The sequence below is a fragment of the Salvelinus namaycush genome, chromosome 20 (genome assembly GCF_016432855.1).
Source record: "Salvelinus namaycush isolate Seneca chromosome 20, SaNama_1.0, whole genome shotgun sequence".
Taxonomy (NCBI): domain Eukaryota; kingdom Metazoa; phylum Chordata; class Actinopteri; order Salmoniformes; family Salmonidae; genus Salvelinus; species Salvelinus namaycush.
This window is the reverse complement of record NC_052326.1, coordinates 28,788,058-28,814,286: the sequence shown is the minus strand read 5'-3', so window position 1 is coordinate 28,814,286 and position 26,229 is coordinate 28,788,058. Positions and strand designations below refer to the sequence as shown.

Below are 26,229 nucleotides of genomic sequence, written 5' to 3'. Positions count from 1 at the left end.
CCAGTAATCACACTTTAAAGCAACAGTAATATCACACTTTAAAGCACCAGTAATATCACACTTTAAAGCACCAGTAATCACACTTTAAAGCACCAGTAATAGCACTTTAAAGCACCAGTAATATCACTTTAAAGCACCAGTAATCACACTTTAAAGCACCAGTAATATCACTTTAAAGCACCAGTAATCACACTTTAAAGCACCAGTAATAGCACTTCAAAGCAACAGTAATCACACTTTAAAGCACCAGTAATATCACTTTAAAGCACCAGTAATCACACATTAAAGCACCAGTAATAGCACTTTAAAGCACCAGTAATAGCACTTTAAAGCACCAGTAATCACACTTTAAAGCACCAGTAATCACACTTTAAAGCAACAGTAATCACACTTTAAAGCACCAGTAATCACACTTTAAAGCAACAGTAATAGCACTTTAAAGCACCAGTAATCACACATTAACGCACCAGTAATCACACTTTAAAGCAACAGTAATCACACTTTAAAGCAATATTAATCACACTTTAAAGCAATATTAAATCACACTTTAAAGCACCAGTAACCACCCTTTAAAGCACCAGTAATCACACTTTAAAGCACCAGTAATCACACTTTAAAGCAACAGTAATCACATTTTAAAGCACCAGTAATCACCCTTTAAAGCACCAGTAATCACACTTTAAAGCACCAGTAATCACACTTTAAAGCACCAGTAATAGCACTTTAAAGCACCAGTAATATCACTTTAAGGCACCAGTAATATCACTTTAAAGCACCAGTAATCACACTTTAAAGCAACAGTAATATCACACTTTAAAGCACCAGTAATCACACTTTAAAGCACCAGTAATAGCACTTTAAAGCACCAGTAATATCACTTTAAAGCACCAGTAATCACACTTTAAAGCACCAGTAATATCACTTTAAAGCACCAGTAATCACACTTTAAAGCACCAGTAATAGCACTTTAAAGTACCAGATATAATATTGTACTTGCATAGGGTAGTTCAAATACTTTTTTGATGTTGGAATATGGAATATGGTCACTGGGCTATTATTTTGTATGTGAAGGTAATAAAGACTAACACTGACTGACTAGCATTTTTGTCCTTTTCAACTTTTTGTTTCAAGTGTAAGGATAAGAATTGGATGTTAGTGATTGGTTCGTAATGCATGACGAGTTCCTATGAACAGAGATCTGTAAATAATGACGAGACACTAATGTATCCGCCCTAACAATGGGAGTAGTTGTCCCAAAGGCGGGAAGACAGGCGACAAGTTTACATCCAAAATAAGCTCATTGTAACTATTGGGTTTATTTCGGACAGATTTTGGCGAGAGTGAAAACTCTCGCTTCGCCTCTTCCTCTCTGCTATAAACTGGCAGTGCCTTCTTTACGCGTGGTGGCTCCTTAAAGATAAACGCAGTGAGAATGAATTTGAGCCGTGCTGCGCTGACGTAGGGGACTTTGGCGTAGACCCAGACGAGGGTACAGGAGAGGAGAATAACGGAGAGAATAAGGACTGTTATCCTGGTTTTATTTGGCCTATGGTTTTGCAGGAAATGTTCTTGGCATTTTGATCAACCAAACTGGACATGCGGTACAAATTTATTTGCTGGGGTACAATGACCTGTGTTCCATTTATTGAGATACAACATCATATTTTACATAATCAATTGTAAACTATACCACAAATTAGAATGTCCTTCATAGTGACGTTCAAAATGCTTAATTGAACTATTCTAGATATACAATCTGAAAACGTATTATTCTGTCAATGTGCCAATATTATTATAGAGTAGCTACTCCTCGAAAGAAATAAAATAATTGGGGATTAGTTAGCCTATTTTTGCGCCATATTCTAAAGTAAAATCGACAACGGTCTCTGAATAATATATAACTGAGTCTCAGAGAGAGGGAGGGGTTCAGTGACCCTGCGGCCGGACATTGGAGAGGGAGGGGAAAAGTGACATATCCCCAGGACACCACTGCCTCTTCTTGCGCTCTCTCTCTGTTCCCCTGGAGAGCACGGAGGGGGACTTGAACGGCAAGAGACACATCATGCTACATAATGGTAATGGGAAGGAGAAGCAGTCGGTGAACCAATCCGACCCTCAGCTCCAGGGGACGACTGGTGGCAGCGGACCACACATCCCAGGCAATGACACCCTAAGCGGTCCCACACTCTTCCAACTGCCCGCTCATTCCCAACTGGAGTTCAAACGCAACGCAGTCACAGAGGACTACAAAATAACAACTCAAGTACTAGGACTGGGTATCAACGGGAAAGTGCTGGAATGCTACTGCAAGAAGACAGGGGATAAATGTGCGCTCAAGGTGTGTGTGTGTGTGTGTGTGTGTGTGTGTGTGTGTGTGTGTGTGTGTGTGTGTGTGTGTGTGTGTGTGTGTGTGTGTGTGTGTGTGTGTGTGTGTGTGTGTGTGTGTGTGTGTGTGTGTGTGTGAGAGAGAGAGAGAGAGAGAGACCATCAGTCATCAGACCCAAGTGGAACCATGTATTTTAGGTCTTGCTTGCTTTCTTTCCTTGCCCACTGATGTAAATGACAGGACACATGATAATGTATTTGCAGTGGTGATGATAAGGGGGAGAATAGTAATTAATTATTCACTATTCTTCCATCTCAGACAGTCTCCTCAGTCTCTTGCATCTTTCTTATTGGTTTGCTAGTACCAATGGAATCACGTCCTTTGTCTGATTTGCGTTGGAGTTGTATGAAGGACATACGCCCACCTTGGATATAATGCTAAAAACATATGATTGCCAGCCACATCCCCAATAATTTACAGTACATACGTGGGCATCAGTGCACATGCATGCAGTATACAGTGTCTGATGTGCAGAAGTTGACATTCGTGCAGGGAAGTTACTGTCACCTGAGTCTCCCCTTCTTCCTCCCGCTGATATATTTACTGTACCAACAAACAAGACGAAGTTGCCTTTCTCTTTTAAAGAGGTCCACTTAAGCATTGATAACACCAATAGATCAGGGCAGATGAAACTGTCTCTCTGTGAGCCGGTTTGGAGAGGAGCCACAGGCGTCAACAGTGCTGCCCTTTAAACTAACTAGATTACTCCTGCACATAGAGATAGTGGATTAATCTGGGGAGAGACAGGGATGTGCTGTCTGGGACCAGGTCTTATGCAGAGGGTTTTTTGTTAGTGCCTGTGGTCAATGTAATTTTGTATGGACATTGCCATGCTCTGTCTGGACTGATTCTATGTTCCATCTAGGAGGATTTACTCTGGTGAGGTCCTAAATTAGGGATGGGCAACAGGGACCACAGTGTGCAGACTTTTGTTTCAGCCATGTTCTGACATACCTGATTCAACTCATGAAGGCCTTCAGTTTACATTGCTATTAGTTAAACCTGGTGTGTTTGTACTGGGCTGGAACAATAGCCTGCATATAATGTGACCAAAACTGTCCATCCCTGTCGTTAAGTTCTGCCTTGGCATGCACTCTATGCTCTATCTATCCTTCTGGACACGGGGTTCTGTGGTCTGATTAACTGTTGAGTGTTTACTTCCATTCTTTGAAGGTCAACCACTGAAACCACTGTGAATACATGCTTATGTTCTGTTCTGTCAGTGTTTGTGTTATGAACAATGTTTAGGCTGAGTATTAGGTTCCTCCTCTATAAACAGTTTAATCTCAACCTGCCCTCTCCTTCCTGTCCCACAATGCACTAGTTCCTGTCATAAACAGAGGAGAGGCTAGTTTCTCTGACTGTGGTGTCTGGGGATATGGGATCCCTCCCAACCTCACATCCAATCCCTTTGCAAGGTTGTTATTACTGGTACATTTTGAATGCACTCATAAAATGCAGCATGCATTCTTAAAGTTCTGCAGGGAATCCTCCTGCAAAGCAAATTACATTTTTTTTCAATCACTTTGGTGCAATTTTAAGTATGTGGTACATATTAAAAACTCTAAGCACAAAAATCTAAACAGAATCTAAATAAAAAATCTAAACAGATCATCAAATGGCTCATGTTTCAAAATTCCAAGCACATTTTCAATTGACTGAGTACAACAAATACCTATGGGACCTATGATTTCTTCATCCGGCTCGGTATGTGCCACCATTTGGAATTATACTGTAGTGTAGTGTACAATGCACTGCTGAAATGCCTGGATTGTACTAGGCTCCCGAGTGGTGCAGCGGTCTAAGGCAATGCATCTCAGTGCTAGAGGCATCACTACAAACCCTGGTTTGATTACAGGCTGTATCACAACCGGCCGTGATTGGGAGTCCCATCGGGCGGCGCACAATTGGCCCAGCGTAGTCCGGGTTCGGGTTTGGCCACGGTAGGCCGTCATTGTAAATAAGAATTTCTTCTTAACTGACTTGCGTAGTTAAATAAAGGTTAAATAAAAAAAGAAATAATAATATATAACAATATATTCCACTCGTTATCTGAATTTCTGTTATACAATGTAAGCCGATAGATTTCAAGCAGAGAGACGGGAGAGGCGATACTGTATCAGTTAACAAGTCACGTAGAAAAGGTGATCTTTTTCAATGTTGCATGGGGCAGGAATGGCATACAACACCGTGCTCCTTTTTTTACAATAGCCAACTGCTTTAAAATACCCCTATTTCTTATGATTTGTCTTACATTTGTGCTCTATAAGGATAATGAAACTGTAAGAATGACATACTTCTCAAAATGCCCACAAACTGCAATTGGATACACATTATAAAAAATAATGTGCTTGTCAAGTTACAGTATTATCAAATGCTGTATGAAAAATGATATTTACCATCTACTATTCTTTCTATTCAGCACTTCAAAAAGAACAGTTTTGAAATGTATATATATACATTTTTTTGCTATTGGATTAAATGGTAGTTAAAATGACAAAATGGTGAGTATCAATATCTGATGTATTGGTGACTAAACTAAATGTATTTTATGGAAAACTTAGATTTTGCATGAATGACTCAGGGATGAAAGATGTGTGAAACCCCAATGAATGCAAAATCAAAGGTTCTGAACATGAAGTACAATTGTTTTCAGTTAAGAGTTTTGTACTTAGAGTTTAGAAAATATACCACTTACATCTGAAAAATGTGCCAAATTGACTGAACAAAAACAGTAATATGAATGAATGGTTCGGGTTTGTATTTTGGATGATGGAATGACTGATATGAGAGTATGGAGAGACTGTGTACGTGTGTGTGTTAGAGTGAGTGAGAGAAAGAGAGGTGAGAGAGAGAGAGAGAGCTGTGGGACAAAGATTGGTCACAGGGCTTTTAACCTGATTGAAGCTGTTATTATGCTCTTGATCAATTCCTCCAAGTGGCTATAGACAACATGTACGCATGCACACAAAAACACACTCACAGCACATACATGTTGCACATTCACATTCACGTTCCAATACAGATACAAGCTGCACCCATCATCATACCTTGTCATAGTAAATACTGTATGTTTCTGAAACCTGCACAGTATTATCTCCCTTCTTTCTCTGTGTTTCTATCCCCACCTCCTCTGTGGTTGCAGATTCTGCATGATAGTCCTAAGGCGCGGCGGGAGATGGAGCTTCATTGGAGAGTGTCGGGGGGTCCATACATTGTTCGCATCCTCAGCCTGTATAACAACATGCACCAGGGGGAAAAATGCCTGGTTATCATCATGGAGTGGTAAGGAACACACAGACTACATAAACCAGAATGCATCTGTCTATGATGTATGTATTCTCTCTTAGCTTATCTAGCATGTCAGTCTAGACTTTAAAAACATTACTAATGACTAGGGCCAGGAGTTTTTCCTGGTCAGGTCACGTGGTCAGAAAAAATCTCCTGGCCCTAATGAAAGTCTACACAAACATCAAATGATGTTCCCGCTATCCTTGGTCATTGTGTTTGGGCTCTGTAGATTGGGCTCAGTAATTGCCTAGTAATTACTAAGGGACAATGCTTGCCTTGTTTAGTGGAATAGCTTTGTTGTCTTGTTAAAAACTTCTTATGGCTGCAGTCCCGTTAATGGGATCGATATGACAACAGCCAGTCGAAGTGCAGGGCGCCAAATTCAAAAAACAGAAATCTCATAATTAAAATTCCTCAGACATTCATGTGTCTTATATAATTTTAAAGGTAATCTTGTTGTTAATCTCACCAAAGTGTCCGATTTCAAATAGGCTTTTCAGCGAAAGCACTACAAACGATTATGTTAGGTCACCACAAAACCACAATAATCACAGCCATTTTTTCCAGCTAAAGATAGCTTCACAAAAACCAGAATAGAGATAAAATTAATCACTAACCTTCGATTATTTTCATCAGATGACACTCATAGGACTTCATGTTACACAATACATGCATGTTTTGTTTGATTAAATTCATATTTATATGAAGTTTACATTGAGGCGACTAGATTCACTAGTGGCAAAAACATCAAGTGACTTTGCATAGCCACATCGTTTCAACAGAAATACTCATAAATATAGATGATAATACAAGTTATACACATGGAATTATAGATATACCTCTCCTTAACTTCTTATGGCTGCAAGCCCGACGTCGGTACACTTATGACAACAGCCAGCTCAAGTGCAGGGCGCGAAATTCAAAATATATATTTTTTAAATATTTAACTTTCACACATTAACAAGTCCAATACAGCATATGAAAGGTACACATCTTGTGAATCCAGCCAACATGTCCGATTTTTAAAATGTTTTACAGGGAAGACACAATATGTAAATCTATTAGCTAACCACGTTAGCAAAAGACACCACTTTTTTTACTCCACCAGTTTTTTACTCCATCAGTAGCTATCACAAATTCGACCAAATAAAGATATAAATAGCCACTAACCAAGAAACAACTTCATCAGATGACAGTCTGATAACATATTTATTGTATAGCATATGTTTTGTTAGAAAAATGTGCATATTTCAGGTATAAATCATAGTTTACATTGCAGCTACAATCAGAAATTGCACCGAAAGCAGCCATAAAACTTACAGACACCAACGTCAAATACCTAATTACTCATCATAAAACATTTCTGAAAAATACATAGTGTACAGCAAATGAAAGACAGGCATCTTGTGATTCCAGCCAATATTTCCGATTTATTAAGTGTTTTACAGCGAAAACAAAATGTAGCGTTATATTAGCTTAGCACAATAGCCAGAAACACTTGGGCGCCGACGACTAGTTCACATCTACGACAGATATATGAAATAGCATCATAAAATGTTTCTTACTTTTGCTGATCTTCCATCAGAATGTTGGACAAGGTGTCCTTTGTCCAGAACAGTCGTTGTTTGGATTTAGAACGGCAACTTTCCCTCTACATTTAGCACGCGGACTAGCCAAGTGGCACGGATCTCTCCATCGGCAACAAAGTCAGAGAACGGAACACGGCAAAACTCCCGAAAAAATTTCAATAATCTGATTAAACTATATTGAAAAAACATACTTTACGATGATATGGTCACATGTATCAAATAAAATCAGAGCCGGAGATAGTAGTCGTCCATAACGGCAGCTAAACAGAAGGCAATCCCACTGTCCACCTCGCGCTCCCAAGAGTACCGGAAATGAGGGACACGTCATACAAAGAGCTTGTATTCCAATTCAGACCAAGATAAACACGAAATTTCTTCTCTCACAGCCTCTTGACATCCAGGGGAAGGTCTATGAAGTGCACGTATACTCTTACGTATCATGCCCATGTATAGGCAGGAAGTAGAACAGAGCATCGATTTCAGACTTTCCACTTCCTGGTCAGGAAGTTTGTGCCAAATGAGTTCTGTTTGACTCACAGATATAATTCAAACGGTTTTAGAAACTAGAGAGTGTTTTCTATCCAATAATAATAATAATATGCATATTGTACGAGCAAGAATTGAGTACGAGGCCGTTTGAAATGGGCACCTTTAATCAGAGCTACTCAATACTGCCCCTGCAGCCATAAAAAGTTAATGCAACCGCTGTGTCAGATTACAAAAATACTTTACGGAAAAAGAAACCCACGCTATAATCTGAGACGGCGCTCAAAAGTAAAACACCACAGCCGCAAAGATGGCGTCAACATAAACAAGAAAATATATGATAAATATTCCCTTACCTTTGATGATCTACATCAGAAAGCACACCGGGAATCCCAGGTCCACAATAAATGTTTGTTTTGTTCGAAAAAATCCGTTATTTTTGTCCAAATACCTTCTTTTGTTAGCGCGTCTGGTTTACATATCCAAACGCTAATTCTGGTCAGCGTTATATCGGACAAAAACTTCAAAAAGTGATATTACCGGTCGAAGAATCATTTCAAACTAAGTACAGAATCAATCATTAGGATGTTTTTAACATATAGCTTCAATAAAGTTCCAACCGGAGTATTCTTTCTTGTCTTCGTGAGCAATGGAACTTAAGTGACTTCCATGAGGAAAAAGCATGATCAGAAAATGGCTGCTTGATGGACACCTGACTGATTCTGCTATCATTCTCTCCCACAACATTATAGAAGTCTCATTATAATTTCTATTGATGGTTGACATCTAGTGGAACCCCTAGGCAGTGCACAATCATTCATATCTCAAGGGGATTTCATTGGGGACTCTGGTGAATACATACAAGCTCAGATTTCTGACTTCCTGTTTTGATTTCAACTCAGGATTTTGCCTGCCAATATGAGTTCTGTTAATCTCACAGACATAATTCAAACAGTTTTAGAAACTTTAGAGTGTTTTCTATCCAATAATACTAATAATATGCAAATATTAGCAACTATGACTGAGGAGCAGGCCGTTTGATATGGGCACCTTTCATCCAAGCTACTCAATACTGCCCCTTCAGCCATAAGAAGTTAAGAAGCTCTGAACTGTGTCTCTTGTTTTACTTCCTGTCTCAGTATGGAGGGAGGGGAGCTGTTCAGTCACATTCAGGCCAAAGGGGACCAGGCTTTCACAGAGAGAGGTGAGTTATGACGGAGAACTGTGTTGTGTCATTTACAGTGCTCTGTGATTTACAGTGACCCGTATGCTCTATGTTCATCAGATTTATGTCATGGCTTTTAGTCAGAGGCTTCAGAGATCATGAGGGACATAGGTACGGCCATCGAGTACCTCCACCACATGGACATAGCTCACAGAGATGTCAAGGTGGGACTATACTCCTAGACACACATCACTCACAGACATGTACACCCCTGTATCTCTTTCATCTGACACTCGCTGACAGGTGTCTTTACCACTGGTGGTTTTAGTGATGATGAACTTATTGCTTTCGTCTTTTTTACACCTCCCTCCACACGGACATAAACACACAACAGCCTGAAAATCTGCTCTACACCACCAAGGAGAGCAATGGTGTTCTGAAACTGACTGACTTTGGCTTTGCCAAGGAGACCACCCTCCACAACTCCCTCCAGACACCCTGTTACACCCCTTACTATGTTGGTGAGTGGTTGGGTCAGTTACACCAGTAGTAGTGTAGTATACTATCCAGATGTGAATGGTGTGTAGGCTATAACGTTTTATGGTTGACTTTTCCCCACATATTGTCCCTGTCTCTGCCTGTCTGTCTGCCTGACTAGTTGTCTCTTGGTCTCTATTTGTGTCTGTCTGTCTGTCCATCAGCCCCCGAGGTGCTCGGGCCAGAGAAGTATGACAAGTCATGTGACATGTGGTCTCTGGGCGTGATCATGTACATCCTGGGAGTACCTAGTGTGTCTTTGTGCTATAAGTGTGAGAGTAAGTGTGAGAGAATCAAGTCACAGGCTTCTTATTCACTCAAATCAAATCAAATCAAATGTTATTTGTCACATACACATGGTTAGCAGATGTTAATGCGAGTGTAGCGAAATGCTTGTGCTTCTAGTTCCGACAATGCAGTAATAACCAACAAGTAATCTAACCTAACAATTCCACAACTCCTACCTTATACACACAAGTGTAAAGGGATAAAGAATATGTACATAAAGATATATAAATGAGTGATGGTACAGAACGGCATAGGCAAGATGCAGTAGATGGTATAGAGTACAGTATATACATATGAGATGAGTAATGTAGGGTATGTAAACATAAAGTGGCATAGTTTACAGTGGCTAGTGATACATGTATTACATAAAGATGGCAAGATGCAGTAGATGATATAGAGTACAGTATATACATATACATATGAGATGAGTAATGTAGGGTATGTAAACATTATATTAAGTGGCATTGTTTAAAGTGGCTAGTGGTACATTTTTACATAATTTCCATCAATTCCCATTATTAAAGTGGCTGGAGTTGAGTCAGTATGTTGGCAGCGGCCGCTAAATGTTAGTGGTGGCTGTTTAACAGTCTGATGGCCTTGAGATAGAAGCTGTTTTTCAGTCTCTCGGTCCCTGCTTTGATGCACCTGTACTGACCTCGCCTTCTGGATGATAGCGGGGTGAACAGGCAGTGGCTTGGGTGGTTGTTGTCCTTGATGATCTTTATGGCCTTCCTGTGACATCGGGTGGTGTAGGTGTCCTGGAGGGCAGGTAGTTTGCCCCCGGTGATGCGTTGTGCAGACCTCACTACCCTCTGGAGAGCCTTACGGTTGTGGGCGGAGCAGTTGCCGTACCAGGCGGTGATACAGCCCGACAGGATGCTCTCGATTGTGCATCTGTAGAAGTTTGTGAGTGCTTTTGGTGACAAGCCGAATTTCTTCAGCCTCCTGAGGTTGAAGAGGCGCTGCTGCGCCTTCTTCACAACGCTGTCTGTGTGGGTGGACCAATTCAGTTTGTCCGTGATGTGTACACCGATGAACTTAAAACTTTCCACCTTCTCCACTACTGACCCGTCGATGTGGATAGGGGGGTGCTCTCTCTGCTGTTTCCTGAAGTCCACAATCATCTCCTTTGTTTTGTTGACGTTGAGTGTGAGGTTATTTTCCTGACACCACACTCCGAGGGCCCTCACCTCCTCCCTGTAGGCCGTCTCGTCGTTGTTGGTAATCAAGCCTACCACTGTAGTGTCATCCGCAAACTTGATGATTGAGTTGGAGGCGTGCATGGCCACGCAGTCGTGGGTGAACAGGGAGTACAGGAGAGGGCTCAGAACGCACCCTTGTGGGGCCCCAGTGTTGAGGATCAGCGGGGTGGAGATGTTGTTACCTACCCTCACCACCTGGGGGCGGCCCGTCAGGAAGTCCAGGACCCAGTTGCACAGGGCGGGGTCGAGACCCAGGGTCTCGAGCTTGATGACGAGTTTGGAGGGTACTATGGTGTTAAATGCTGAGCTGTAGTCGATGAACAGCATTCTCACATAGGTATTCCTCTTGTCCAGATGGGTTAGGGCAGTGTGCAGTGTGGTTGCGATTGCGTCGTCTGTGGACCTATTGGGTCGGTAAGCAAATTGGAGTGGGTCTAGGGTGTCCGGTAGGGTGGAGGTGATATGGTCCTTGACTAGTCTCTCAAAGCACTTCATGATGACGGAAGTGAGTGCTACGGGGCGGTAGTCGTTTAGCTCAGTTACCTTAACTTTCTTGGGAACAGGAACAATGGTTGCCCTCTTGAAGCATGTGGGAACAGCAGACTGGGATAAGGATTGATTGAATATGTCCGTAAACACACCAGCCAGCTGGTCTGCGCATGCTCTGAGGACGCGGCTGGGAATGCCGTCTGGGCCTGCAGCCTTGCGAGGGTTAACACGTTTAAATGTTTTACTCACCTCGGCTGCAGTGAAGGAGAGCCCGCAGGTTTTGGTAGCGGGCCGTGTCAGTGGCACTGTATTGTCCTCAAAGCGAGCAAAAAAGTTATTAAGCCTGTCTGGGAGCAAGACATCCTGGTCCGCGACGGGGCTGGTTTTCTTTTTGTAATCCGTGATTGACTGTAGACCCTGCCACATACCTCTTGTGTCTGAGCTGTTGAATTGCGACTCTATTTTGTCTCTGTACTGGGACTTAGCTTGTTTGATTGCCTTGCGGAGAGAATAGCTACACTGTTTGTATTCGGTCATGTTTCCGGTCACCTTGCCCTGGTTAAAAGCAGTGGTTCGCGCTTTCAGTTTCACCCGAATGCTGCCGTCAATCCACGGTTTCTGGTTTGGGAATGTTTTAATCGTTGCTGTGGGTACGACATCGTCAATGCACTTTCTAATGAACTCGCTCACCGAATCAGCATATTCGTCAATGTTGTTGTTGGACGCAATGCGGAACATATTCCAATCCGCGTGATCGAAGCAGTCTTGAAGCGTGGAATCAGATTGGTCGGACCAGCGTTGAACAGACCTGAGCGAGGGAGCTTGTTGTTTTAGTTTCTGTTTGTAGGCTGGAAGCAACAAAATGGAGTCGTGGTCAGCTTTTCCGAAAGGAGGGCGGGGGAGGGCCTTATATGCGTCGCGGAAGTTAGTATAACAATGATCCAAGGTTTTACCAGCCCTGGTAGCACAATCGATATGCTGATAGAATTTAGGGAGTTTTGTTTTCAGATTAGCCTTGTTAAAATCCCCAGCTACGATGAATGCAGCCTCAGGGTGTGTGGTTTCCAGTTTACAAAGAGTCAGATAAAGTTCGTTCAGGGCCATCGATGTGTCTGCTTGGGGGGGAATATATACGGCTGTGATTATAATCGAAGAGAATTCCCTTGGTAGATAATGCGGTCGACATTTGATTGTGAGGAGTTCTAGATCAGGTGAACAGAATGACTTGAGTTCCTGTATGTTGTTATGATCACACCACGTCTCGTTAATCATAAGGCATACACCCCCGCCCCTCTTCTTACCAGAAAGATGTATGTTTCTGTCGGCGCGATGCGTGAAGAAACCAGCTGGCTGCACCGACTCCGTTAGCGTCTCTTGAGTTAGCCATGTTTCCGTGAAGCAGAGAACGTTACAATCTCTGATGTCTCTCTGGAATGTTACCCTTGCTCGGATTTCATCAACCTTATTGTCAAGAGACTGGACATTGGCGAGTAGTATGCTAGGGAGTGGAGCGCGATGTGCCCGTCTCCGAAGCCTGACCAGGAGACCGCTACGTTTGCCCCTTTTACGGCGTCGCATAGGGTCGCCGGCTGGGATCAGATCCATTGTATTGGGTGGAAGGCAAAACACTGGATCCGTTTCGGGAAAGTCATATTCCTGGTTGGAACGATGGTGAGTTGACGTTGCTCTTATATTCAGTAATTCCTCTCGACTGTATGTAATGAAACCTAAGATTACCTGAGGTACCAATGTAAGGAATAACACATAAAAAAACAAAATACTGCATATTTTCCAAGGAACGCGAAGCGAGGCGGCCATCTCGGTCGGCGCCGGAAGAGTGAGGCCCACTCTCACTCTCCCTACTGTTCCCTCCTGGGCCTCATTCCTACTCTCCCTTCTCTGCACTTCCTGGTTCTCCTCTCCCTCTCTTTCAACACTCGGTTCCTCATGGTCCACTACTTGCTTTCTACCTCTCCTTCTCTCCCTCCTTGTATTTAGTATGAATGATTGTTAATTGATTGTTAAAGGACGGTTAAATTACTGTTGAATGAGTGTTAAAGGCCTGTTAAAGGGCCGTTAAATGAGTGTTAAATGAGTGTTAAAGGACTGTTAAAGGTCCGTTAAAGGACCGTTAAATAACCGTTAAAGGACTGTTAAATGACAGTTAAATAACTGTTAAAGGACTGTTAAAGGACTGTTAAATTGCTGTTATATTGCTGTTGAATGACTGTTGAATGACTGTTGAATGAGTAAAGTGTGTGCTGTATCCCCAGGCTGTGTGGATTCCCTCCGTTCTACTCGAACACGGGCCAGGCCATCTCTCCAGGGATGAAGCAGAGGATCAGGATGGGCCAGTACAACTTCCCTAACCCTGAGTGGGCCAAAGTGTCGGAGGAAGGTCAGACTAGAGACAATTGAATACTGTGGGGTTGAATGGTCTATACTAGAGGCTTCACTGCAATACAAACTATGTTCTGCTAATTACAAAATATTTTGGACGGATTCGTCTACGGTTGTGATTTGTAGGTCCTTTGACAAACATCTTGTCTAGTTTACCTGATGTTCATGTTTTATTTGATATGCTTGTTGACCTATGACCATACCCTCTGTAGCCAAACAGCTGATCAACCAGCTGCTGAAGACAGACCCAAACGAGAGGATGACCATCGGGCAGTTCATGAACCACCCCGGGATCAATGGGAGGGTGCTGCTTACTGCATGTCTGAGAACACTGTCTGAGTGCGGTTGATAATATGAGACTGTGTGTGTGTGTGTGTGTGTGTGTGTGTGTGTGTGTGTGTGTGTGTGTGTGTGTGTGTGTGTGTGTGTGTGTGTGTGTGTTTGTTGACATTAAAGCAGTCGATGGTGGTTCCTCCGACTCCTCTGCACACATCCCGTGTTCTGACAGAGGACAGAGAACTGTGGGACGATGTCAAGGTGAGTCTAGAGAGCTGTCAAACACTGACACTCCGTGGTATGAAAAACACTGCATATCAATGGCCCAGTTTAATCTAACACTAACACTAAGAAGCCACTAGATGGTGTTAAACAGTAAATTTGTAAAACCCATATTGCAACTATCTACAGTGCCTGTGGAAAATGATCATACCCCTTGATTTATTCCAAATGTAAATAATGTTGTTGTGTTGCTGCCTGAATTCAAACTGGATTAAATATTTTTCTCACCCATCTACACACAATACCCCATAATGACAAAGTGAAAACATGTTTTTAGGAATATGTGGCAAATATATTGAAAATGAAATAAAGAAATATCTAATTGACAATAAGTATTCACACATCTTTTCTATGACACTCCAAATTGAGCTCTGGTGCATCCAATTTCCTTTGATCACCCTTGAGATGTCACTACAACTTGATTGGAGTCCACCTGTGGCTAATTCAATTGTTTGGACATGATTTAGAAAGAAACCCACCTGTCTATATAAGGTTCCGCAGTTGACACTGCATGTCAGAGTAGAAACAATATTATGAAGTCCGTGGAACTGTCCGTAGATCTCCGAGATTGTGATGAGGCATATATCTGGGGAAGGGTATAAAACATTTGTTGAATGTTTCTGATCTCCATCATTGGCAAATTGAAAAAGTTTGGAACTACCCAGGCTCTGCCTAGAGCTAGCTGTCTGACCAAACTGAGTAACCAGGCAAGAAGGACCTCGGTAAAGGAGGTGATCAAGAACCCAATGACCACTCTGACAGAACTACAGAAGCCCTTGACTGAGATGGGAGAACCTGCCAGAAGGACATCAGTCTCTAGAGCACTTCACCAATCTGTGATTTATGGGAGAGTAGCCAGACGGAAGCAACTCCTGAGAAAAAGGAACATGACAGCACGCCTAGGCTATGGTGGTGGCAGCATCATGCTGTGGGGATGCTTTTCAGCGGCAGGGACTGAGAGAAAGGTAATGATAGAGGGAACAATGAATGGAGCCAAGTTCAGCCAAATCCTTGATGAGAACCTGCTTCATAATGCAAATGATCTTAGACTGGGGCGAAGATTTACATTCCAACAGGACAATGACCCCAAACATACAGCCAAAGCAACATTGGCTTCAGAACAAGAATGTGAAAGTCCTTGAATGGCCCAGCCAAAGCCCAGACTTGAATCCCATTGAAAATCTGTGGAAAGACTTGAATATTGCTGTTTGCCGCTCTCTATCTAACTTAACAGAGCGTGAGAAAATCTGCAAGGAAGAATGGGAGAAAATCCCCAAATCCAGATGTGTTAAATTGATAGACATACCCAAGACGACTTAAAGGAAAATTGCCTACTAATTGCCTACTTATTTTCCTCTACCTTTTTCATTTAGAAATGTCCCTTTAAAGCTGTAATCCCTGGCAAAGGTGCTTCTACAAAGTATTGACTCAGGGGTGTGAATACTTACTCAGTCAAACGTTTGGACACAAAAGTTCACGGCAATTGGAACGAAAAATCTCAAATTTGGACTCATCAGACCAAAGGACAGATTTCTACCGGTCTACTGTCCGTTGCTGGTGTTTCTTGGCCCAAGCAAGTCGCTTCTTCTTATTGGTGTCCTTTAGTAGTGGTTTCTTTTCAGCAATTTGACCATGAAGGCCTGATTCACGCAGTCTCCTCTGAACAGTTGATGTTGAGATTTGTCTGTTACTTGAATTATGAAGCATTTATTTGGCCTGCAATTTCTGAGGCTGGTAACTCTAATGAACTTATCCTCTCCAGCAGAGGTGAAACTGGGTCGTCCTTCCTGTGGCGGTCCTCATGAGAGCCAGTTTCATCATAGCTTGATGGTTTTTGCGACTACACTTAAAGAAACTTCCAAAGCTCTTGAAATTTTCCAGATTGACTGACCTTTAGGTCTTAAAGTAATGATGGACTGTCATTTCTCTTAGCTTATTTGAGCTGTTCTTGACATAATATGGACTTGGTCTTTTACCAAATAGGGCTATCTTCTGTTTACCAACCCTACCTTGTCACAGCACAACTGATTGGCTCAAACGCATTAAGAAGGAAAGAAATTCCACAAATTAACTTTTAACAAGGCACACCTGTTAATTGAAATGCACTACCTCATGAAGCTGGTTGAGAGAATGACAAGAGTGTGCAAAGCTGTCATCAAGGCAAAGGGTGGAAACTTCAAAGAATCTCAAATATAACATATATTTTGTTTTGTTTAACACTTTTTTGGTTACTACATGATTCCATATGTGTTATTTCATAGTTTGATGTTTTCACTATTATTTTACAATGTAGAAAATAGTAAAAATGAAGAAAAACCCTTGAATGAGTAGGTGTGTCTAAACTTTTTACTGTTATTGTATGTAAATTAGATATTTCTGTATTTATTTTTCACGAAATTTGCACACATTTCTAGAAACATGTTTTCTTTTCACTGTCATTATGGGGTACTGTGTGTAGATGGGTGAGCATTTTTAGATTCAGGCTGTAACACAACAAAATGTGGAATAAGTCAAAGGATATGAATACTTTCTGAAGGCACTGTATCTGTACTGTCTGGATCCAGGAGGAGATGACCAGTGCTCTGTCCACCATGCGTGTGGACTACGACCAGGTGAAGATCAAAGATCTGGACACGTCCAATAAGCCACTGCTCAACAAGCGACGCAAGAGAACAGCTGCTGGGGGTTTGAGGGAGTGGAGTGAGGAGGGGGAGGTGGTGCGGGATTAGGAGGAGGATGCGCAACGGTTTGCAACAGCCAGTGAAAGGCTGAGGGGATGTTTTATTAAAACCTCTAGGCTACTGATCTTGTGTTTATATTACTTATTTTATTAATTCCTCACAGTTTTTTAAAGTCAGAATACAAACACCCCAATATTCTTAGGAGCTGATAAAGCCCTTCTGTTGAATAAACGTAATTACGTCTCCCTCAAGTGCTCGACTGCATTTTATACGACGGGTGTGTCTAATCCTGAATGCTGATTGGTTGAAAGCGCATTCCAGCCGGGGTTTATTCCACAAATTACCACCAGCTAAATCTATGACGTTAAAATGCCTATTTACAATGTTCCACCTGACTGCGCATTCCACTGTCTCATCATCCCAGGCAGGGAAGTTATAAACTTGATCTCCACTATAAAAAGCATCTAGACATTATGTCACATTTCCTTTAGACTAACATTTCATTTTCAACAGCGGAGATTTGTATAAACCTTGCTGTCTCTCCGACATTTGCAACATTGTTTCAATATTCAAATTCGATCTCCAACTGTCCAATGGTAATGAACGTGTAGGAGTCGGGAGTCGGAACGAGAGAGAGAGGCAGGCAGCGTTTCTCAGCCAGTCGAAATAATGAATCAGCTGGCATAATTTTTCGGATATATACAAAGAAATGTCAATTGATAAAAGGTAAAATGAAAAGAATTGCAGCTAGTTTGCAGACTTTCCAGCTTCAGTTTGAAGTTATTGTGTGAGCTGTGTTGTTGGCTAAATAACGCCCTCTGAAATGACGTCACCGAACAGAATTCTCAAATGAGCGGTGCTTAGAAAATACCTGCTCATGGGCTTTATTCGTCTCGAGCACACAGATCTAAATATAACTGCGATAAAGAATGAGACCCAGACTTCCTTAACCTCACTAGGGTATGTGGGACCTCGTCAACAGCCAGTGAAACTGCAGGGCGCCAAATTCAAAACAACAGAAATCCCATAATTAAAATTCCTCAAACATACACGTATTTTACACCATTTTAAAGATACACTTGTCGTAAATCCAGCCACAGTGACCGATTTCAAAAAGGCTTTACGACGAAAGCACACCAAACGATTATGTTAGGTCAGAGCCAAGTCACAGAAAAACACAGCCATTTTTCCAGCCAAAGAGAGGAGTCACAAAAAGCAGAAATAGAGATAAAATTAATCACTAACCTTTGATGATCTTCATCAGATGACACTCATAGGACTTCATGTTACACAATACATGTATGTTTTGTTTGGTTAAGTTCATATTTATATCCAAAAATCTGAGTTTACATTGGCGCGTTATGTTCAGTAGTTCCAAAACATCCGGTGATTTTGCAGAGAGCCACATCAATTTACAGAAATAGTCAACATAAACATTGCTAAAAGATACAACTGTTATGCATGGAATTTTAGATCCACTTCTCCTTAATGCAACCGCTGTGTCAGATTTCAAAAAAACTTTACGGAAAAAGCAAAACCATGCAATAATCTGAGTACAGCGCTCAGAGACCAAAACAACCCAAACAGATATCCGCCATGTTGTGTAGTCAACAGAAGTCAGAAATAGCATTATAAATATTCACTTACCTTTGATGATCTTCATCAGAATGCACTCCCAGGAATCCCAGTTCCACAATAAATGTTTGTTTAGTTCGATAATGTCCATCATTTATGTCCAAATACCTCCTTTTTGTTCGCGCGTTTAGCCCAGTAATCAAAATTCATGAGGCGCGAGCACTAGGTGCAGACGAAAAGTCGAAAAGTTCCGTTACAGTCCGTAGAAATATGTCAAACGATGTATAGAATCATTCTTTAGGATGTTTTTAACATAATTCTTCAATAATGTTCCAACCGGAGAATTCCTTTGTCTGTAGAATTGCAATGGAATGCAAGCTAACTATCATGTGAACGCGCGTGGCCAGCTCGTGGCTCTCTGGCAGACCTCTGACTCAATCCCCTCTCATTCGCCCCCACTTCACAGTAGAAGCCTCAAACAAGGTTCTAAAGACTGTTGACATCTAGTGGAAGCCTTAGGAAGTACAATATGACCCCATAGACACTGTGTATTTGATAGGCCATGAGTTGAAAAACTACAAACCTCAGATTTCCCATTTCTTGGTTGGAATACTTATTTTCCACCATAATTTGCAAATAAATTCATTAAAAATCCTACAATGTGATTTTCTAGATTTTTTTTCTCATTTTGTCTGTCATAGTTGAAGTGTACCTATGATGAAAATTACAGGCCTCTCTCATCTTTTTAAGTGGGAGAACTTGCACAATTGGTGGCTGACTAAATACTTTTTTGCCCTACTGTAATTTGCTCCTACCAACATGCACAGATCAGATCGAGAGGATGAGCACTACTAGGCTATAAAAGTTTCTTACAGGGTGATCAGCTTAAACTTCAATAATTAGAACTATAGGCCCATCATTCAGGGCAGGTGGGGCAGAACCTGTTTGCATGTTATTTTGGCATTCATTCGTGTCACATATCAGTTTGCAAATACTGTAAAAACGAATGTATTGAGTGAATAAAGCCTCATACAAACATGGTCTCTTTCTTGCTTTCTTGAGTAAGAAAGGGGCAGCCAGTGGAAAATACAGAGCATAGGTGTTGGTAATCTTCTCTAGTTGCGCCGTGATTGGCTCAGTGTTTTGTCACTTATGGGGACACTCCGTCACCGCAGAATCTACAGGGAGAGCTAGGCAGTTCAAGCCCCCATGGGTTCTGCCATAGATTTACAGTAGAAGTGCCCATCCAAGAAGGCTCAAGGTCATTGGCCACAGATAAAATGACGTCAAATCACGTTATACAGTATCTACCGTAGCTTTGATTGGACTGAACATGTCAACATCATACTTTAAAAATCTTAGCTAGCAAGCTAGACAAGCAGTCATCTTCATGAATCACATCGGCAATGTACTAGAAAATCCTTTTCAATCCTTGTCACATGAAGAGGAATTATAAATATAAAGTATCAGTGCTCATCGGTCATTGGACATAAACATTACACAACAAGTCGGAAATCGCAAATTTAACAATGAGTTGGAAGGAATTAGTGGCTAACTGCAAGCGTTGCAAAGCAATCACTATTTTGCTTCCCCTGCCTGCAGCTCGGTAGAGAGGGTGTGTAGTTGATAAGAAACCTGAAAATAGCTGTGCAGCGACGCTTCCCATCCAACCTGACAGAGCTTGAAAGGATCTGCAGAGAAGAATGGAAGAAACTCCGCAAATACAGGTGTGCCAAGATTGTGGCGTCATACCCAAAAAGACTCGAGGCTGTAACCACTGCCAAAGGTGCTTCAATAAAGTACTGAGTAAAGGGTCTGAATACTTGTGATATTTCCGCTTTTAAGTTTTTATACAATTGCAAACATTTCTAAAAACATATTTTTGCTTTGTCATTATGGGGTATTATGTGTAGATTGATAACAGCAATTTAATCAATTTTAGAATAATGCTATAACGTAACAAAATGTGGAGAAGTCAAGAGGTCTGAATACTTTCTGAATGCACCGTAATATGCCAGGGAGATATGTATACTGTAGCTAAGAAAGTAATACTGTGTGCATGTTGTGTAGTAATCTGTTAGTAGCCCATGTGCCTCACCCTAATAATTTTGTCCCTTTCCCCCTCAGAACTTAACCTACTCTTCTGACTTGGTAGTGCACAGGTAGCCTATAGCTTGTTTAAAGAAAATGTCATCATCGAATATTGTAAGAGCTTTCATTGTCTGCTTATATGCCCCCTTTATTTATCCTATGGTTCTGGCTTGGTTTATAGGGAGAATACTGTAAGAACGGCCCATGTTCTGAATTCTGTCGCTGTACTTTTCAGAAGTGCTGAACAAATAGTTATATTGACTACGTCCATCTTTGCTCACTCATTAATGTCTTAATCGAAATTACTGATTGCCTCTTATGCACTCATCGTTCCCTTATGCCATAGTTTGTACATCAATTGTTATAGGCCTATTGCTTATATAGGTCTATCTCATTAGTATCTTATTCATCATTTTAGGCAATGTTGGAATGATTTCATTGTTTTGCTTTCTTTGTGTATTATAATTAGCTCATAGGCTTTTCTTGACGAGGAGGAGATACTATATAATGTTGTTGGGCCAGTTAATATTACAAGGGTGTCACGTTCTAACCTTAGTTCCTTTTTTATTTTAGTTGGTCAGGGTGTGAGTTGGGGTGGGCATTCTATGTTGTTTTTCTATGTTTTGTTCTGTTGTTATATTTCTATGTGTTTAGCCTAGTATGGTTCTCAATCAGAGGCAGGTGTCAGTCGTTGTCTCTGATTGGAAGCCATATTTAGGTAGCCTGTTTTCTATTGTGTTTTGTGGGTGGTTGTTTCCTGTGTTAGTGTTTGCACCATACGGGACTGTTTCGGTTGTTTGTTTGTACTTTTGTTATTTTGTTCAGTGTTCTGTGGATTTATTAAATATCTCATTATGGACACTTACCACGCTGCACATTGGTCCGATCCTTGCTACTCCTCCTCAGACGAAGAGGAAATCCGTTACAAAGGGTTGTTTTCTGTGCTTCGGTATGTTGTATATAAAAGTGGATCCTCATGATTGTATTTTCCTTCCTTTTTAGACCACATAGGCCTAATAAAATACTTCAAATGGTAGGCTAACCAAATCTCTCTCACACTCTCTCTCTGTGGTGACTTAAAGAATAGTAAAGTTAAGGCCTCAACATCTTGCTGAATTTATCTGAACTAACATCTATCTGAATTTCTGTCGGTGTCCATTTTGAAAGTGCTGAACGAATTGGCCTAACTCGTCACGGCTCATTTGTTTGCACTTGCTTATACTTAGAGCTAAGTGTTAATGATATAAGAATAAACATGAATTTCGGAACATGAATGTAATAATGTTTGTGTATGGGTCAAAACTCATTTTGGTGTTCGTTATAATTGAAGGAGAATGTGGTTCTTATCCACATACACAAATCCACAAGGAGTCAGTAGTAACCACATTTGTTTAAGCAAGTCAGCCATATCAGCTATGGTTTTTAAAAAGGCAGTAAATGAGGCTGTATTAACTGTGTCGCTGCCAGACAAGGCACCGCTGAAAGCCAGGTGTAGCGGTGGTAAGGATTCACTCCATGTTGCTGAAAAGAAATCTCTGCTGTTGGTCCGGCTTATGCAGGCCCTAACAGTTTGTGGGCACCGTTTGTCACCGTTACAGTGCAATTAATGTATAGTTTAGTGTTGTGCCTTTCCTGGCATGCATAAAACATCATTTTTTTGTTTGCCCCACCAAGATTTACAAGCTAAAATCGGCACTGTATAGACTACATTTCTGTCTAATTTGTGACACTACGCAATGAGCGTAACCTACAGTAAGCCAAGCCGCCACTTCTCCAGACGCGCAATATTTTCTGTGGGACAGTTTCAGAAAAGCAAACTAAATGGTCCTATACTACTGTGACACACAAAATGTAGGCCTATCTGAAATGCAGCCATATACACAATAACTGTCATTTTGCACAAAAGAAAGCACGCGATGTTGAAGAGAAGCCCCATGGAGACTGGTAGCCCATGATGCGCTCATTAAAACAGCACACACCATAACCATGATTCAGGACCATGGACAGAAGGCTACTGCCAGTCAGCGTGATGAAAGGATGTGCTGCCAATTTCAGTAACACTGAAGTGGACATCCAGGACAATAGGGGCAACGCACTAGGCCTCACCTCAGAGCACAACCAATAAGCTACATTGGTTATTGTCCCTATACCCATAAAATAACGCAAAGCTGATGTAACATGGTCAGTTTGTGTTCACTGAATACGTTCTTCAGGGTGGAGAAGGAATTTTCGCACATTGCTGCAGATGCCCCTAATGGTAATCCATGTTTCAGTGCCAACAGCATTGCTGACAAAGGCCCACCGTATCTTTGAAGAACACTGAGTGGGGTCCATTTGTTGTTGCTGGCTATGGTTGCAATTTCACTTTTCAAGAATGTGCGAGCCACAATAAACTCAGCTTCCACTGGTTCAGTTTTGGTAAGATACAACAATGGCCTGACCTTGTTCACATCCAAAAAGTCTGGGCTCTTTGGATCCATGGCACACAAAGCTTCCACCAGTTGATTATTTTCTTCCCTAAATTGTGATGACATTTCCCCCAGCACAGCATCCAGTGCTAAAGAACTGTCATTAACACTCCCTCTTGTCTCCATCATCATGCTGACCCACTGTGCTTTCAACTACATACTCTTGCAGAATTTTACTCATGAGTCTCTGTCGTTTGCTTGGAGCTGGTGTGCTCATGCCCTCCTGGCATGCCTCCCAAAGCTTTTTGAATTTAGCATCACATCACAGTTTTTCAATGCACCCATACGTACTGCAAACAAGTTTTACACCGGTGTGCAGATCAGTTGCTTCAGACTGCAGTAACTTGTTAGGTGGGTCGAGGAGCCCCAGGATTTTGTGTCATATTAGCAAGGAACTTAAAGCTCGGCTCTGTCACTGCTTTCAATAAGTCTGTGGCCTCAAGTGTCACATCAATGCCATATGCGTGAGTAGATTCAATTTAACTGAACATCTCTGTGATGTTGTCACTTGATTTCAAAATAACTGACACCATGGTGAGGTTGCCAGTCCATCTCTGATCAAGAAGTATTTTCTTTTTTCCCCCATTGTACTGTGTAGCCACCATGGGTTTCCTAAAGAAATTGTACAGGGAGCTACACACATTGAAAATGGCCTCTATTGCATCCTCAGACGACATAGTGTGTACCACAACCAAATGCAGACCTTAAACCAGGCACTACAAAAAGCCCACTTTCTCCGACTGTAAATGCAGCCCGAGTAAGACAAACCTGCCCTGGCTCCTCATCACCTACTGTAGGTCGTCAGGTGCTAGTTGCAGGGGTAACGGAGGTGCAGGTGCTTGTTGTGATGTTACACTCGTGCTGCTGGTGCTAGGCTATGGCTTTTCTCAGTCTTGTTGGTCAGCAGGTGGCATGGGGGATGAGCGGGTATTGCATTTGCTGCTAGGCTCCTCAACCTTGTTGGTCGGCTAGCAGGCTGCTCGGTGAATTCGGCATCGGTTTCAACAGCAACATTTTTGCTCTTGGCAGTGCCCCGCCATTTTTGGATATCCATGGTGATCAAACCTTAGCCAACTAGTTATAATTATTCAGTACGCCACTTCCAAAACTTAACAAAGCTAGCTGTAGCTGTCTGCAAATGAGACAACCCTTTTCCCTCTCTGTGAGAAAAAAATGTCCTTAACAAGTCACATAATAAGTTGCATGGACTCACTCTGTGTGCAATAATAGTGTTTAACATTATTTTTTAATGACTACCTCATCTCAGTACCACACACATACAATTATCTGTAAGGTCCCTCAGCATTGAATTTCAAACACAGATGCAACCACCAAAAATGTATGTTGTTTTCCAAAGCCGCGCAAAGAAGGGGGCACCTAATGGTAGATGGGATTTTTTTGTTTGTTAAGAGCAGACATTGAATATCCCTTTGAGCATGGTGAAATTATTCATTACACTTTGGGTGATATATCAATACACCCAGTCACTACAAAGATACAAGCATCCTTCCTAACTCAGTTGCCGGAGAGGAATTTCACCATGAGGCCAATGGTGACTTTGAAACAATTACAGAGTTTAATGGCTGTGATAGGAGAAAACTGAGGATGGATCAACAACATTGTAGTTACTGCACAATACTAACCTAATTGACAGAGTAAAAATAAGCAATCCTGTAAAGAAAAATATTTCAAAACATGCATCAAGTTTGCAACAAGGTACTAAAGTAATACTGCCAAAAATGTGGCAAAGCAATTCACTTTTTGTCCTGTATACAAAGTGTTGTGTTTGGGGCAAGTCCAGTACAATTACTGAGTACCACGCTCCATATTTTCAAGTATAGTGCTGGCTGCATCATGTTATAGGTATGCTTGTAATCATTAAGGACTGGGGAGTTTTTCAGGATAAAAAGAAAACGTAATTTAGCGAAGCACTTGCAATATCCCAGAGGAAATCCTGGTTCGGTCTGCATTCCACCAGACACTGGGAGATTAACGGATCCCTTTTCCTAAACAACCGCTGAGTTGCAGGGCGCAAAATATTACTAAAAATATTTATAAATCATGCAATCACAAGTGAAATATACAAGTGAAATATTTTGAAAACACAGCTTAGCTTGTTGTTAATCCACCTATCATGTCAGATTTTGAAAATATGCTTTACAGCGAAAGCAATCCAAGCTTTTGTGAGTGTATCAATCAATGCTAGAACAGCTAGCCCCAAATTAGCATGGTCACGAAAGTCAGAAAAGCAATAAAATTAATCGCTTACCTTTGATAATCTTCGGATGTTTGCACTCACGAGACTACCAGTTACACAATAAATGTTATTTTTGTTCGATAAATATTACTTTTATAACAAAAAAACGCCATTTGGGTTGCGCGTTATGTTCAGAAAACCACAGCCTCGTTCCGGTCCTGAAAGGCAGAAGAAAATTCCCAAACGTATCAGATTAAAAAATATTCCAAAAGTATTTATAATCATGCAATCACAAGTGAAATATACCAAAACACAGCTTAGCTTGTTGTTAATCCACCTATCGTGTTAGATTTTGAAAATATGCTTTACAGCGAAAGCAATCCAAGCTTTTGTGAGTGTATCAATCAATGCTAGAACAGCTAGCCCCAAATTAGCATGGTCACGAAAGTCAGAAAAGCAATAAAATGAATCGCTTACCTTTGATAATCTTTGGATGTTTGCACTCACGAGACTCCCAGTTACACAATACATTTTATTTTTGTTCGATAAATATTACTTTTATAACAAAAAAGCGTCATTTGGTCTGCGCGTTATGTTCAGAAAACCACAGCCTCGTTCGTTCGACGAAAATGACAAAAAGTATCCGTAATGTTCGTAGAAACATGTAAATGTTTTTTATAATCAATCCTCAGGTTGTTTTTAACAAACATAATCGATAATATTTCAACCGGACCGTAACTTATTCAATAAAAGAGAGAAAGAAAATGGAGAGCTACCCCTCTCGCACGCAGGAACTAATCAAAGGACACCTGACTAGTTTTGAAAA

At 41.4% G+C, this 26,229-nt stretch overlaps 1 protein-coding gene across 1 annotated transcript; it reads left to right on the top strand.

The window, feature by feature from the left end:
- The first annotated feature begins 1,469 nt into the window (after nt 1-1,469).
- LOC120065209 (MAP kinase-activated protein kinase 2-like) lies at nt 1,470-17,410 on the top strand. The gene is made up of 10 exons (XM_039016007.1): nt 1,470-2,338; nt 5,532-5,671; nt 8,892-8,956; nt 9,062-9,141; nt 9,312-9,438; nt 9,619-9,709; nt 13,707-13,831; nt 14,046-14,137; nt 14,290-14,370; nt 16,956-17,410. Exons 1-10 carry the CDS (start codon nt 2,063-2,065, stop codon nt 17,118-17,120), a joined length of 1,242 nt encoding a protein of 413 aa, XP_038871935.1. The 5' UTR covers nt 1,470-2,062; the 3' UTR covers nt 17,121-17,410.
- The last annotated feature ends 8,819 nt before the right edge of the window (nt 17,411-26,229 follow it).